This window comes from Zonotrichia leucophrys, chromosome 1 (genome assembly GCF_028769735.1).
Source record: "Zonotrichia leucophrys gambelii isolate GWCS_2022_RI chromosome 1, RI_Zleu_2.0, whole genome shotgun sequence".
Taxonomy (NCBI): domain Eukaryota; kingdom Metazoa; phylum Chordata; class Aves; order Passeriformes; family Passerellidae; genus Zonotrichia; species Zonotrichia leucophrys.
In genome coordinates, this window is record NC_088169.1 from 14,128,259 (window position 1) to 14,141,298 (window position 13,040).

Sequence of the window (13,040 nt, forward strand, 5' to 3'; positions counted from 1 at the left end):
TAATTATTATAATATACTTTATGCTAGCATCAATTTTCTAAAAGTAAGGGCTGTGTAACCCACAGAAAAATGCCTGCTCGTGAAAGAGGTCAAGATGTCAGTTTTCAGATGTCTGGATGTCTGTAATTCATTGGCAGTTTTGCCCACCTGTGCAATCCCCCTGTGCATATGTTTTCTGCAAGAGGGTCAGAGAGGTCAGAAACAATGATTAGTGTAGCGTGAAACTTGTCTGTGATGTGAGACAGGACCACCACACAGTCTGGCACACAGGGCCTGATGGCAGAGACACCACTCCAGGGTGCAGGAATCCATTCCAGCTCCTCTCAGACATGTACAACAGGCACCTCCAGCTGAGGGCAGAGGAGAGAAAGCACAGCTCACAGGGCAGGGTTTCTGTGCCAGTGTCTCTCAGAAATGTCCCTTCAGATGAGGTGTCTCTTCAAGGGGCTGGCTTCCCCCTGCTCAGCACACAGGGATACTTGGGGAAGGTTACCTTCCAAACAGCTGACACACCTCAGACATCATCAGGGGCTCAGGTAAGACAGGTTGCAGCTGGAACCTGGGGATGGTGTTTAGGCCACACCACCTGTCTGCAGCTTGGACCTAAAGTGGCCTTGGAACTATCAGCAGCTCAAAAGCAGACACCCAGCTGGCACTTGCTTTGTAAAGCAAAGGGGTATCAACATACAGGCAGTAAAATTCAGAAACAGGCAAAATATTTATTCCCACTTGCGAGTTTGCCAAAAACAAACCCTGAACTGGTTGGGTGTACTTGTGTACCTGAACTTGCTTGAGTCAAGGCTTTGAAATCATTTCCCTACCTGGAAATCCTGCCCACCTGACTTGGTAAAGGACCACAGTGCATCCAGCCTTGTCTCACCCTCCAGCACTCCAAGGAAGCCATTAACACTTGTTCTACTTCTTCAGCACCCAATGGCCCAAGGAGCTCCTTGCCTGCAAAGGGCATGGCTTACTGACCCTGCTAGGGCACAGCTGGAGAGAAAGGTGTTCTGAGGCAGGTGAGTGACACCACCTCCTCCTCCTGCAGAGCTGTGCTTTTAGCCAGCAGCCTGCTGGTTCCAGCTCTAATGCAGGAGGCAACGTGGAGGGGCTCAGCCTTGCCCTGCTCAAGGTGTGAGTGCATCAGTTTGTTCAGCAACAAACTCTTCACTGAAGGCCTGGGAAGCAGGTGTCCTACAGCCTGGCTGAGGAACTTAGCAGGAAGGTGGGATTCTCCTTTCCAGACCTGGCCTCTGTCACTAAGGCACAGTCAAGTACTCCACATGGGATGGTGCAGGCCAAGCCAGCCTGGGGCACTTGGATGTCCTCCAGCACTGCCACCACATCACCACAAAGCGCTGCTGTGCCACTGAGTCATTAGAAGAACAACTGTTAGACAACAGAAGGCAATCAAAGTATTTTGAGTGGCCAGGAAAAATATATTTCATATCAAACATGGGGTTCTGTTTTTGTTGGGAATTATCTTCAGTGAGAAGGTGAAACAAGCCAACAGAACCTCACATTTTTGTGATCTCAAGAGAAAATTTGCACCCCTACGACTGAATTATAAACAGGCTCTGGAGCTTTGCCAGCTCTGGTGACATCCTTGCTGCTCTCAGCTGCAGAAATCCTCCCCCATCCAAATGCTTCCTGGCACCATTTATCAGGAGCAACCACCATCTGCTAATTATTGAGATTTTAGAAGTCTTGACTAATTTGGACCTAGCAGTAGTGCAGGGTAGGTACACACCATGGGGTTTTTGCTCAAGAGCCTTGAGAAGTAGCTCCAGGCAGGAACTGTTCTGCCACTCTGCACTGCAGTGAAATCCAGGCTCTAAGTCAATAAAGGCTGCGGTGATGAAGATGTAAATTAGGAGAGGGAGCTCACAGAGGAACAGCTAAGTTCAGTATTTGTGCTTGATTTTTAAGCCCTGGGATTTAGCAAACACCCAGAAACCTGAGGGGTAAACCAGCATCTGCCTCTTTGCTGGCAGGGAATACTGAGTTTCAAAGAGGAGGAGAAAGAGCAAGATGAGCACCCAGATACTGTCAGCACAGGGCAAAGTCACTGCAGAGGGAAGGGGAATAGGAACATGATGAAAACTGGGCAACTCCAAGCTAAAACAGCTAAAACAGGCAAACCCACACATTCTGCACAAGTATTTTCCTCTCAGACCTGAGTGGTAACTTTGTCGGGGCTGGATCTTCCTTTCAGCCGAGCATCGCCTGTGACTCAACTGCCAGTCCTGCAGCCAAGCTTGAGGCCTCTTACCCCCCATGCCCAGGAGGAGCAGCAGGGCACTCGGATTTGGCACTTCCCATGTGAAGCCTGCAGCAGCTGCACAGCACACACCACGTCTTCCATAACCCAGCGTGACGCAAGGCCACATTGCTGCTAAAGAGTAGAGGCACTTGCCTTAGTGTAGCAGATTGCTTGACTGCAGAGGTGGCTCTTCCACCCCACTAACTCTGGCAGGCCTCCACTCAGCTTTCCAAAGCAAAAGTGACAATAAAGCTCTAAGCAAAACACAGAGCCTGCAAGTGTTTTCTCTTTTCAACAGACACCCAAATTGTGACATTTCCAACCTCAGTTTATGGGTTTGGGTCGTGCCTGCTGCGGGCAGCTGGGGAAGTGGCTGCCAGTACCTGGCAGGCACCAGGCTGTCTCCCTTAAGAAGGGACAGAGGAATAAAGGCTAGGAAAGCCAAGAAGCTCAGGAGGAGAGGGGTGGTCCTTCCCAACATTCTAGATGGAAAAGGCTGTGGGAACTGGAATATTGGGCGTTCAGGCAGAAAAGTGACCTTTGGAGATGAGAGTGTGACCAATACATGCAAAACCCACAAAGGGAGTGCCCCGTGTGTGGCTCAGGCCAGTACACACGGTGTTCCCACACTGGGGGTGGCCCAGCTGAGGTAAAAGCTTGCATGCCAGGACCAGGTTATCCTCATGAGCACAGCAGAGCAAACCAGCCATGCTCTGGGGCTCTGGCTCCCTGCTCGCTCCCCAGTGAGAGGCACAGTGCAGCCCCTGCCTCCCCCAGCCTCTCCTCTGTGCAGTACTCACAGAGCATCTTCTCACTTTGCTTTTGCAGAAGCAGATGTTCCAGGAACGAAGTGGCCGAATGCTCCAGGCTTTTTCTCCCCGGCAGAGCCCCAACAGCAGTCCTACGCGAGGCCGCTCGCCGTCCCGCTCGCCATCTCCACCCTGGGTCATCAATAAGACCTCCCCTCCCTCTTCTCCAAAAGCTGCCTCTGCCTCCCTCAGCAGCATGAGCGAGGGAGATGAGGATGAAAAATAAAATATATATTTTTTTAACCATGAGACAGAAGAACAAGCTATGAACTCAACCACCGGATGGGGAGAAGCGTGAGGAACACCAGGGGTATCTCTGGCAGCAGGGATCGTGCTCTGGGAGATGTCAGAAATGAACTGGAGCACAGCAAGGGAGATCTCAGGAAGAGCTTATCCCATCCCCACTCCCTCACGGTGCTGGAGGCCCAGCCAGCAGCACTTGCCAGGCACAGCCCCAGGGACTGGCAGAAAACCACACCCATGTGCAATTCCTGCCCCTGTCCTGCTGCTTTCCAGCTGCTGCTCCAGGCACCGAGGGGGGCTGGCAGGAGCAGCCCAGCTGGCTCCCGATCCAGACCCAGCACACAGGGAAGTGCTGGCTGCAGCCTGCAGAGAGAGAAGATGCAGTTGTACCCTGCTGACCTTGAGCTCTTCTGGCACATGAAGGAATGGCATTGCTGCAGCAAATACATTGAGAAACTGGGAATAAAGTTGGGGTTTTTTTTCTTTTTGAATAACATCTACCCCAGAGCCCAAATCATGCACTGAAATGAAGAGATCTCCAGGCAAGTTCGTGGAAATCCATTTAACATATTCAGTGCTGCTTGTTGACCAAGCCTCTGCGTGGGGTGTAGGTAAGGAGTTGGGCTTTTTGCTTTATCAGATCACTTTCCATGTTCCTAGTGCCTGAACAGCTGCCTAATCACTTCTGGTTTGCTCCCTGGCTTTGCACTTTGAAGGCAAGAAAGTAAATGAAAAGACAGCCATAGCTGGAATGTGGTGGTGTAGGAAATAAGACAATTTGAAGATGCTGATGGTTTTTACTGATGAATTATAAAAATATCCCAAGGCCTTTGGACATGGCCTCCTAGGAAAACCTGCTGCTCCCAGCTATGTATCAGCAAATGACAAGCAAACAGTGCTGTTGTCACATGGCATTCAGCCAGTACAAACTTCTCATCAAACTCCAAACAAGATGTGTTCACAGACACACTGCCCCTGCAGAGGATCCCAAGGTTATTCCTCTACACTAATATGGAGAAAAAAAATGAAAAAAACGAACAAAGAAACTTTTTGAACAGGATTAGGCACAACTGTTTTCTTTCTCTGTCCATGACATGTGTACAGCCTCGAGCAGAAACACAGGTGAAGCTCTGTCCTCAGTGCTGATCTTCCTAGCTGGCAAAGCCAGTCCTGCCTGACACCTGGTTCCACGTTCAGTCCCTCAGCTGACACCTGCTGGGGTGGCTGCAGGAGCTGGCAGGATTCCTGAGCCCTGGGGCTGCCCCACAGCTGCAGGAGCCCCCAGCACTGTGCCACTGATGCCACTTGGCTCCCCAGCTTGCCTGGCACAGCTGCCTCAGTGCACAGGCACGTTGGAGGCTCCCCTGCTCAGCAGCAGCTTTGGTGCCAGGCCAGCAAGTGACAGCTGCCACTGTCCCTGTCTCCCAGGCAGCCTGGGCAGGGGGCTGCAGCCACAGCAGCACTCCTGCACAGGCAGCACAGGAAATGCTGGAGGAGGGAGGGCTCCATGTCTCTCTTGGGAAAAAGCTGAGGGATGAGATGCCCAAGCCCGTGAGGTGGCTGTGCTTGCTGGCAGCAGCACCCCTGGCTGCTGTCCTTACCTGCCTGGGTGACCTGCTCAGCAGGCAGACACCTTTCCAGACACTTTCCTGGGCAAGTAAATTACAGACCTTGGTACCAGGCACCAAATTAGCCCCACAGTCTGTTCACTCCCTACAGCTTTCATCCCTCCTCCACTACGAGGTGAGTGATTTTTCTTTGGCAACGTTTTGCCAGACTCTTCTCAGACCACCACAAGATCAAGTACAACATCTCATGCACTTTGTCCTCTGGAGTCAAGCTAGTTCCTTCACAGCTGCAAAAACAGGTGAGCAGGAAATAGGTTGGAATGTGCAAAGGGACAGCCACAGATATTTCAGCTGCCACCAGCTGTGTGCCTGATGGGACGATGCAATTAAGACCTTTCTCAGCCTTAGGCAACCTGTTACTGTAATTTCATACCTGGGATGCACTTGTCAGTTTTTCTGATCCTTTGCAAGTCTTCAGTCTTCCCATCACAAACCACTCCTCCACCACAGAACTGTCTGCTCCTACTGGTGCTGTTGATAGACGAGCCATATCCACGTGCAATGGAGGTGGGCAAGGATTTGTTGTTCTTGGCTTTTCCCATTGTTTCTTGTTCATTTTAATTTCCTAGCAGTTCCTGTTCAGCAGCCCTTGCTCAGTGGGTTAAGTGGAGACAGCACCACAACTTGTACATGGGAAGTAGAGAAAAACTCACCAGTGACCTGTTCTTAACAGAATGTTTCTCAGGGTCACAGGTGGCTACCCAGCAACAAAGCCATATTCTGTACCAGGTGTCTTGTTTGCATTTAGGATATCACTAAGCTGAAGCCTTTGCCCTGCTGGTACATTCATGTGCTGTCTCCTGCAAACCAGACCCTCATGGTGTCTGGACACATGGAAGACAATTTTGCACTTCTGAGTCATGGTTGGGTTTTCCTTTTCACAAGTATTGCTTTAATTTAGTCCTATTTATCAGCCAAGCTCCACATGAACAATAAAGTGTATGACAGACACAGCTGCCTCTCCCCTTCATTTTACAGCATCTCTGGACAGCTGAACACAACCTGCAGAGGAAACCCCAGTGGTGGCACAGTGACTGTCATCCCCATCCTTGGTAGCCCAGGGCTTTAGGCCCCCACAAAGCCACGAGAGCAGCTCTGCCAACATGTCCAGCAGGCTGCTGCTTGTTCTGTTGCTCTCTGCACTAACAGGATCACCTCTCCTTGCTTCTACCTTGCAGGCAGAAAAGTGTGGGGGAAGGTGAGGAAGTGCTTGCCCTGCTGGGAAAGTGCAGCATTAGACAGCAGCAGTCTGATACCTTCTTTACCCTGCCCCAGCACAGTGGAATCAGGAGTCAGTATTTTAATTCTTACTTCAAAGTGGAAGCAAGAAATGGTGCTTTTGCAGCCATTCTGGTTCCACTGCTGAAAACCATCCCCAGCAGCAACTGAGTTGCTCTCATGGGTGCCAAGATGATGTATGGCCGTGCCAGATGTAAAATGGCAGCAGCAAACATGAGCCACAGGGACAAATCCTCAAATCCTGACACTGGCTTTTGGACTTTCTCTTCCCTGAACCAAGTCAGTCTGGTGTACAAATATTCCTGCTTTGCTGTTTCCCATTTGTCCTTTCTGTGAGAAATCAGTACCTGCAGCAGCTCTAAAGATTATTTATTCAACAGTCCTGCCTCAGGCAGAGAGAAGCTGAAACAGCAAATGGAGGCTCAGGACTTCCTGGCCAAAACATTTTTAATTACAGAATAAGCAAATTTCAAAGTCATTGAACATAGGAGAGAAACTATTTAATAGCACAGAGTACATCAAAAAGCTCCCACATAATCCAAGGCTCCCTGTATCACCTGAGATGGATTTGGGTCTGTTTCCAGCAGTGCCTTGGTAGCACTTGGGAGATGTGTAAGGAACATCCTTGGGATCGAGCTTACAGTGTGCAGCCCAGCCCAGGGGGGAGCCTTGTTCTGGTTCATGGCAAATCCTTCAGGAGCAAGGCAGTCCCCGAACCAACACCAGGCCTGTCAGCCCAGCAGGAAGGAAGGTTTGATGCTACATTTGCTTGTAAAAGGGTACCAAACCACCATGGAAAGTCTCCCCTGACCTTCTTGTAAAACAGAGCTGAAAGTGAGGCAGAAAATGGAGCCAGGGCTTTGCCTCTTGCATGGAGACCCTTTCAAGTATCAAACCATCTTAAGAACTCCTCTTCTGACTGGATTTTCACAAGAGCTCACTTTCACAACACAATGTGTGTTCCACAAGCACACACACACACACAGGTGTTTTCTGCCCTTCCAAAGGGAAGGCCCTTTCCTGGTGTAAGGAAGGGCAGCATTAACATTTGTACTCCAAATGGAAATCAAGGCCACTGCCTCAGGGCTCTTCCTGAGGGGAGAAGGGATAGACACAGACTGAAATAAAAACAACTGAAAGCCTTTGGACAGGCACTTCCACTGTGCCAAGTGGGGAATGTGGGTGCTCCCCAGGACAAGGGAAATGCAGCAGGCTCCTGTGTTACACAATTCCTCACATGTGGCACCTGAGCTCCCCTGCCCCAGCAGGTATTCATGGCCAGGTCAAGCAGTTCTTTCACACCTGGTATCTCCATCTCCTTTTAGATGCTCTCTTCAACAGCATCAATCTCTGCTTCAATAAGGAATGGGAAGTTCTGGGCCAGGTGAAGTAGTTTTGCCTTTTACATAAACACAATTTAATTTTTTTAATGTTTAACAGGATTAATGAAGACAGAAATGTTCCATTATCTCAAAACAATTATTGCTGTGCCTAAGCACGTGACAGCAGGAACACTCAAAGGGAAAATCCTCCCTTGTGGCACCAACCAGGCTGCATGTGCACATCCAGTCTCACACATATTTCACATTCTAGAAACAGCTTTGATAGAATAAATTATGTCCTCTTCAGCACATTTTGTGGTATTTTTTTTACCATATTCCTGTGATTCTCTAATCCTATTTCTCTACAAGCACTGGTTTTCCATAAAATAAAGTGACTGTGAACCATCATCTGTGCAGTGAAAGCAGATTAATTATAACCTGCTCTTTACGAGTGACCAGTTCTGATTACCAGCAGGGAATGTTTTAATGTTCTGCACACCATTCTGGGCTCCAGCTTTTTCATTTCAAAACCAACACATTAACCAGTAGGGACCCAGTTACTCTGCTACTTGGCCATACATAAGACAGTTTATATCATCATCAGCTTAACAGTTAATGAGCTTTATTTTTGCCAGTGTCCTGAGCTTGCACTTCCATGGTATGTCATTAAAAGCCAAATGCCAAAACAAAATGGGAAACTATCCCTTGGGGGGAATTTTCATTTGTTCCACTCATCCCCCCTTAGTTATCTAAAAGGCCTCTCACAAATGAGTGCATTTATTCTAGAAAAGAACCAACCTAACATTTTAAATATTCATATTGTTCACATGCAAACAAAACTGCATAAAGCCATATCCTGTGTAAGAATTAACAAAATGCCCCCAGAATAGCTGGTTCCAAATTAAATATAATTCAAACAGCATCACAAATCTTGGGTGGCTTGTTGTAATTTCCTTTTTTCTCCTCAAGAGAACTTTTTCTTCAAATGACCCCACAGCACAAACCTGGTACCACAGCAACAGAGAGAACATGTTAGAAAACCCACAAGCTCATAGTCTCTGTATTTTAAAGAAAGGGGGAAAGAAAGAATGCTACGAGGTCAAACACCTCTATTCTGACACCTTTAAACTTCCACCTGGGGAAGTCAAATCAAATTGTCCTTAAGAATGTAGAGCTAAACCACACAGGAGCTAACTAAAACCCAGCCAGTATGCAATGAGTGGTGGTGGTACCATGCCATCAGCAGAACTGACTCTGGCCATTCTGACCTGAATGAAATTGTACCCACAGAGAACTACCCAAGTCATCTTCTTGCATGTTTTACTCAACTCTTTACCAAAAAGCCAAAGTTGAGATGCATTATGTGTTTTAGCACTAACAGCAAGACAAAATGCATTTCAAAAGACCAGAATAAAGCATAACTCCAGCCTCTTCACCCATCCCAAATGGCTATTTGTGAAATAGTTTGTGAGTGGCTGCCTTGTCCATTATGACCTGCAGGACCCAGGGGTTTTACACAGGCAGTTCTCAAGTGCTGCCTCACACTGACCCTGACACCCATTCACTGAAGGACACCCAGCTCTGAAAACCAAGAAGGAAGGTTTGTTTCCCTGGGAGGAAAACTTAACCTTTAGTGCAACAACAGAGAGAAATCAGCCCACAGCTGTGACTCACACAGAGCCACCTTCCTTTACCTCAGTGCAAACCTGACCGTGCCTCGAGTGCTGAGCCTCCACCATCCCAAGCATCCCATTTCAAGCATTCCAGCCCACAAAGAGATTTATTAACCAAATAATAATTTATTGACCACCTGGATGAGGCAAGGGAGATGCTCGGGGCAGCCATGCACACCCACAGGCCTGGGTCTGCCAGGACAGCTCATGGCACAACGTGCAGCATCAGCTCCCACAACCACAAGCAGTTCAATGAATCTCCTTGGAAAGTTTCCAAATACCAAAACAGTCACCATGGGACCTTGAAAATGGGAAGAACTGAAGCTTTCTTCTGAAAATTATCTTTTAAATCAGTGTATTGCAGGTACCTGCACATTTATTAATTTCAGAAAAGGAATCCAAAGTGGCAGATCAAAATGGAAAATGGGTTTAGAGTGTTCAAGTGCTGGCTCCAGCTGCACTGCCTTTGGACTAGGAGACACATGAGGGGAGCAGCTTGGGCCAAAGAAACACAAAAATTAAGCAAGTCACTAGGACAGAAAAGGACTTTGGGATTCCTGTGGCACCATTTCTAAAGGCTGCTGCTCCTAGACAACACACAGCAGGCATTATTTACTACACTCCTTGTAACTCCCAGAGAAGACAGCACAAAAGCTTCAAGTAAAAACAGCCTCTGAGTTAGATCATGAATATAAACTGATCTGACATTTTAAAAACGTTTATTTTTTCCTATCAGGCATGCCTGACATGTTTTACATGTCTCACTTCATTTAAAAACTGTCTACTGCAAGACTTCTTTCCACTGAAAACAACAAATTAAAGTACTTAGTAAGTCTACAGCCATCTAAAAAAGGCATGAATTGTATAACAAGAAACAGATCCCTTATTACAAATTGTTCTCCCACATATGCCTGTGTCCTAAAGCCATAAATCTTCATTATATTGCTGCTGCAACTGTTTGCTTTATCTTCTACAGGCAGCAACTGTCAAATATGCAGTACATGCTGACACATTTGCAATTTTGAGCTACTTAATTAACTACTCAGCTCCTGTGAATACCCTGTCATGGCAAATGGTAAGCAGTGAGAAAGTACAACACACAGATTTCTTCTCAGCTGAAGTTTTAAAATAAATTCTTAATCTGAAAGAAAATTATCTCAGTTCTAGCAAAATCCTGGCCATCTGGAGCCTCATTTATTACTTAATAAGAAAGATAACGAGCCAAGTGAGATGGGTCCCCAAGCATTTTCCTGCTCTGGAACTGCTTGGTAACAAACTTTGGGTTTTTTAATTTTCTTGAATAACTTATGAATGCATATAAAACGTCATGGAATGCTGAGGAAATTTCAAGGTAGAGGCCTTGGGTGTTACATATGTTTCCAACAGCTATTTTGACTGTCAAGAACAATCTGAGAATTAGCTTTTGGTTTATATAGCAGAAAAACACCCAAACCCAAAAGCTGCTCATATGCTAAAATTCCTCTTGAGCTCTCAAGTGAGTGAGCTGTCTGAGGGTGCTCCTCTGTAGGCACCTGAGAAACTGACCTCAGACTGCCCAATCACAAACTGAGCTCCTTAGTGTGTGAAACCAAACCAGGCCCTTAAAAATGTCAACGTGTAGTTTTTATGTAATTTTATTTGTCAACCATGGAAAGAAAAAAGGAAAATAAGAGTATACACAAGTCAAATACACAGATAACAGACTAGAAACAAGACAAGTATCATAAGATCCAAAAATAAATTTAAAATATCACCAAGTAATCTCATGAAAAAATACCTTCTCACCCCTCCATTACAGGTTGAGTAGATTCAAATGATGCCACTTCAGAGGAAAGGCACCACAAGAGCCCTTTCCCTCACACCTGTCAGGTGCAGCACAGAGCAGCTCACCAGGAGAGCTGTCCTGTACCTGACCCTGGGGACAAAGGGATTTAACTTCCACCCACGTGACAAACTCACCACAGCCAGGGCAGGTGGGGCAGCTGCAGCTCCCTGAGGCCAATCCCTGCCCACAGCACCCAGGGCGCTGCCTGGAGCCTGCTCTGCCTGATGTCCCCTGCACAGGGTGGGGATTTCAAAGGACTGTGTCCAACACCTCTTGGCAGTTTCAGTTCAAAGGAAAAGTTCAATGAAGCAATTAACACCAGAAGGACAATGTCAGAATTATCATACAGTCACCAATCCTTCTAGTACCACATGAAAACCCCCCCAGATTTAAGAAGCAAACAAGTTCACTATGCTGATTTCTGAGGACTTTTAAGGCAACATAATGCTTCACTTAAAGCATATAAACTTTAAATTTTCTTATTTATTTTTAATTAGAAAGCCACTTCCATTACACAAATCTTCATTGTTTCAAATTGATATAGACAACCTGAGTCCTGATCCTGAGAACATTCATTTGAGTGGCATCCCTCTCATACACTGTTGACTTGTGCAAGTATTTGCAAGACTCTGAAGTCTCTGCACAATTTATAGCTACGTTCCTCATTTGTGAACAAACTCAACCTCTGAAGTCAGCAACATATTGTTCTGTCATGTGCCACCATATTCTCTTAACTCCAGCAAAAACACATTTACATATGTGAATCCATAGACAGGTGTGATGCCAGGAAGAAGCAAGGAAGAGAAAGCACATCAACCTGGAACCAAGCAAGGAAAGGGAACACTGTACAATGGGGCATATTATCCTCAAGATAAATACTAACACTGAACATTGAGGCTGCTTTCTACAGAATTATTTCCATGAATCTTGACCATGTTTTCAGCACCTCACACATAAGGATCTAGAGGTACCCATTCATAAGGTGAGGAGGGAGGAAACCTCTTCCATGTCAGTGAGGTCAAGGTATCACCTTAAATGCGATGTCTGGGTGGAGGTGAACAGGAGATTGCACTAAAGATCACTCTTGCTCACTTCTTGGAGAAAGGGAGCAGCTCTTTCAAAGCAAATGCTACTGAGGACAAAAAAAACAGTACTACCCAGTTGTAGCAGTAAATGCAGCCTTTCATGGCCAAAAAGTAGCCTGAGTTTTCCAAGAACACTGTCATTAATATCCATGTTCTTTAAGCATGTGCCAATGGACCTGCTTTGAACACTGCCCAAGAGGTAGCACAGACTGCAGCAGGACAAAGATTTCTCTGTGCTCTCCTAGGTCATCATAGTCAGTTACACAGGCAAAGACTGCACCTGAGTTGCAAAAGAAGCAGTTTGGTATCTTCTGAATTTTTCTCTGAAAGACCCCTTGTTGCCTTGAAGCAAAGCCTAGAAAAGCAGGGAGCATATATACATTACTTGGAGACACTTCTATTGATATTAAACTAGACAGAGGATTAATAAAATTACATTCAAGACACATACACCAGAAAAATGCACAATGGACAAAAAAGTAAACTATTTGTTACACTATGACATACAGAAGTTGTTTGTAAATTCTCAGGAAGAATCAAGGAGCAAACATCTCTCATTTAGTTTGTTAATCATAAACACAACAGGTAAGGAACATTTTCACTGAAAACTTTTTTGTATTTTTGTGTCCTGTAAGTCAAGACAAGCAGGTTGCAATGACATCAGCAGGCCATAACTCTGAAATTCATAAAAATTGTGTATCATCAGAAAGTTTGGAATTAACAGCCCCAAGATATTAAAACATAGTTATTATAAGAGATTCCAATCAAAGGTGTAAGCAACTGAAAAAAAAAAATCAGTATTTGTAGTTAAACCAGCCATATTAAGAACCCACCCATGCTCATTTTTCAGGCACAGCTATTGAAAAACCCTCCCTTAATTGAAGGTCTGCTGTTGCTGCTTCCTAAAACAGTTTTCAGACTAAAACCCCTTTGTAGAAACATGGCCTAAGGAC

The 13,040-nt window shown here is 46.2% G+C and overlaps 1 protein-coding gene across 4 annotated transcripts in view; it reads left to right on the plus strand.

Annotated features, from left to right (window-relative positions):
* PCYT1B (phosphate cytidylyltransferase 1B, choline) overlaps positions 1-3,442 on the plus strand; it is a 38,943-nt gene extending 35,501 nt beyond the window's left edge. For 2 of the 4 annotated variants that reach the window (XM_064707071.1, XM_064707062.1), the window contains exon 8: positions 2,216-2,534. In XM_064707071.1, the coding sequence (XP_064563141.1) occupies positions 2,216-2,326 (111 nt within the window). In that variant the 3' untranslated portion in view covers positions 2,327-2,534. Of the gene's footprint in view, positions 1-2,215; positions 2,535-3,091 lie in introns of those variants that run through there. The other 2 variants (XM_064707058.1, XM_064707057.1) reach the window with 1 other exon arrangement.
* The last annotated feature ends 9,598 nt before the right edge of the window (positions 3,443-13,040 follow it).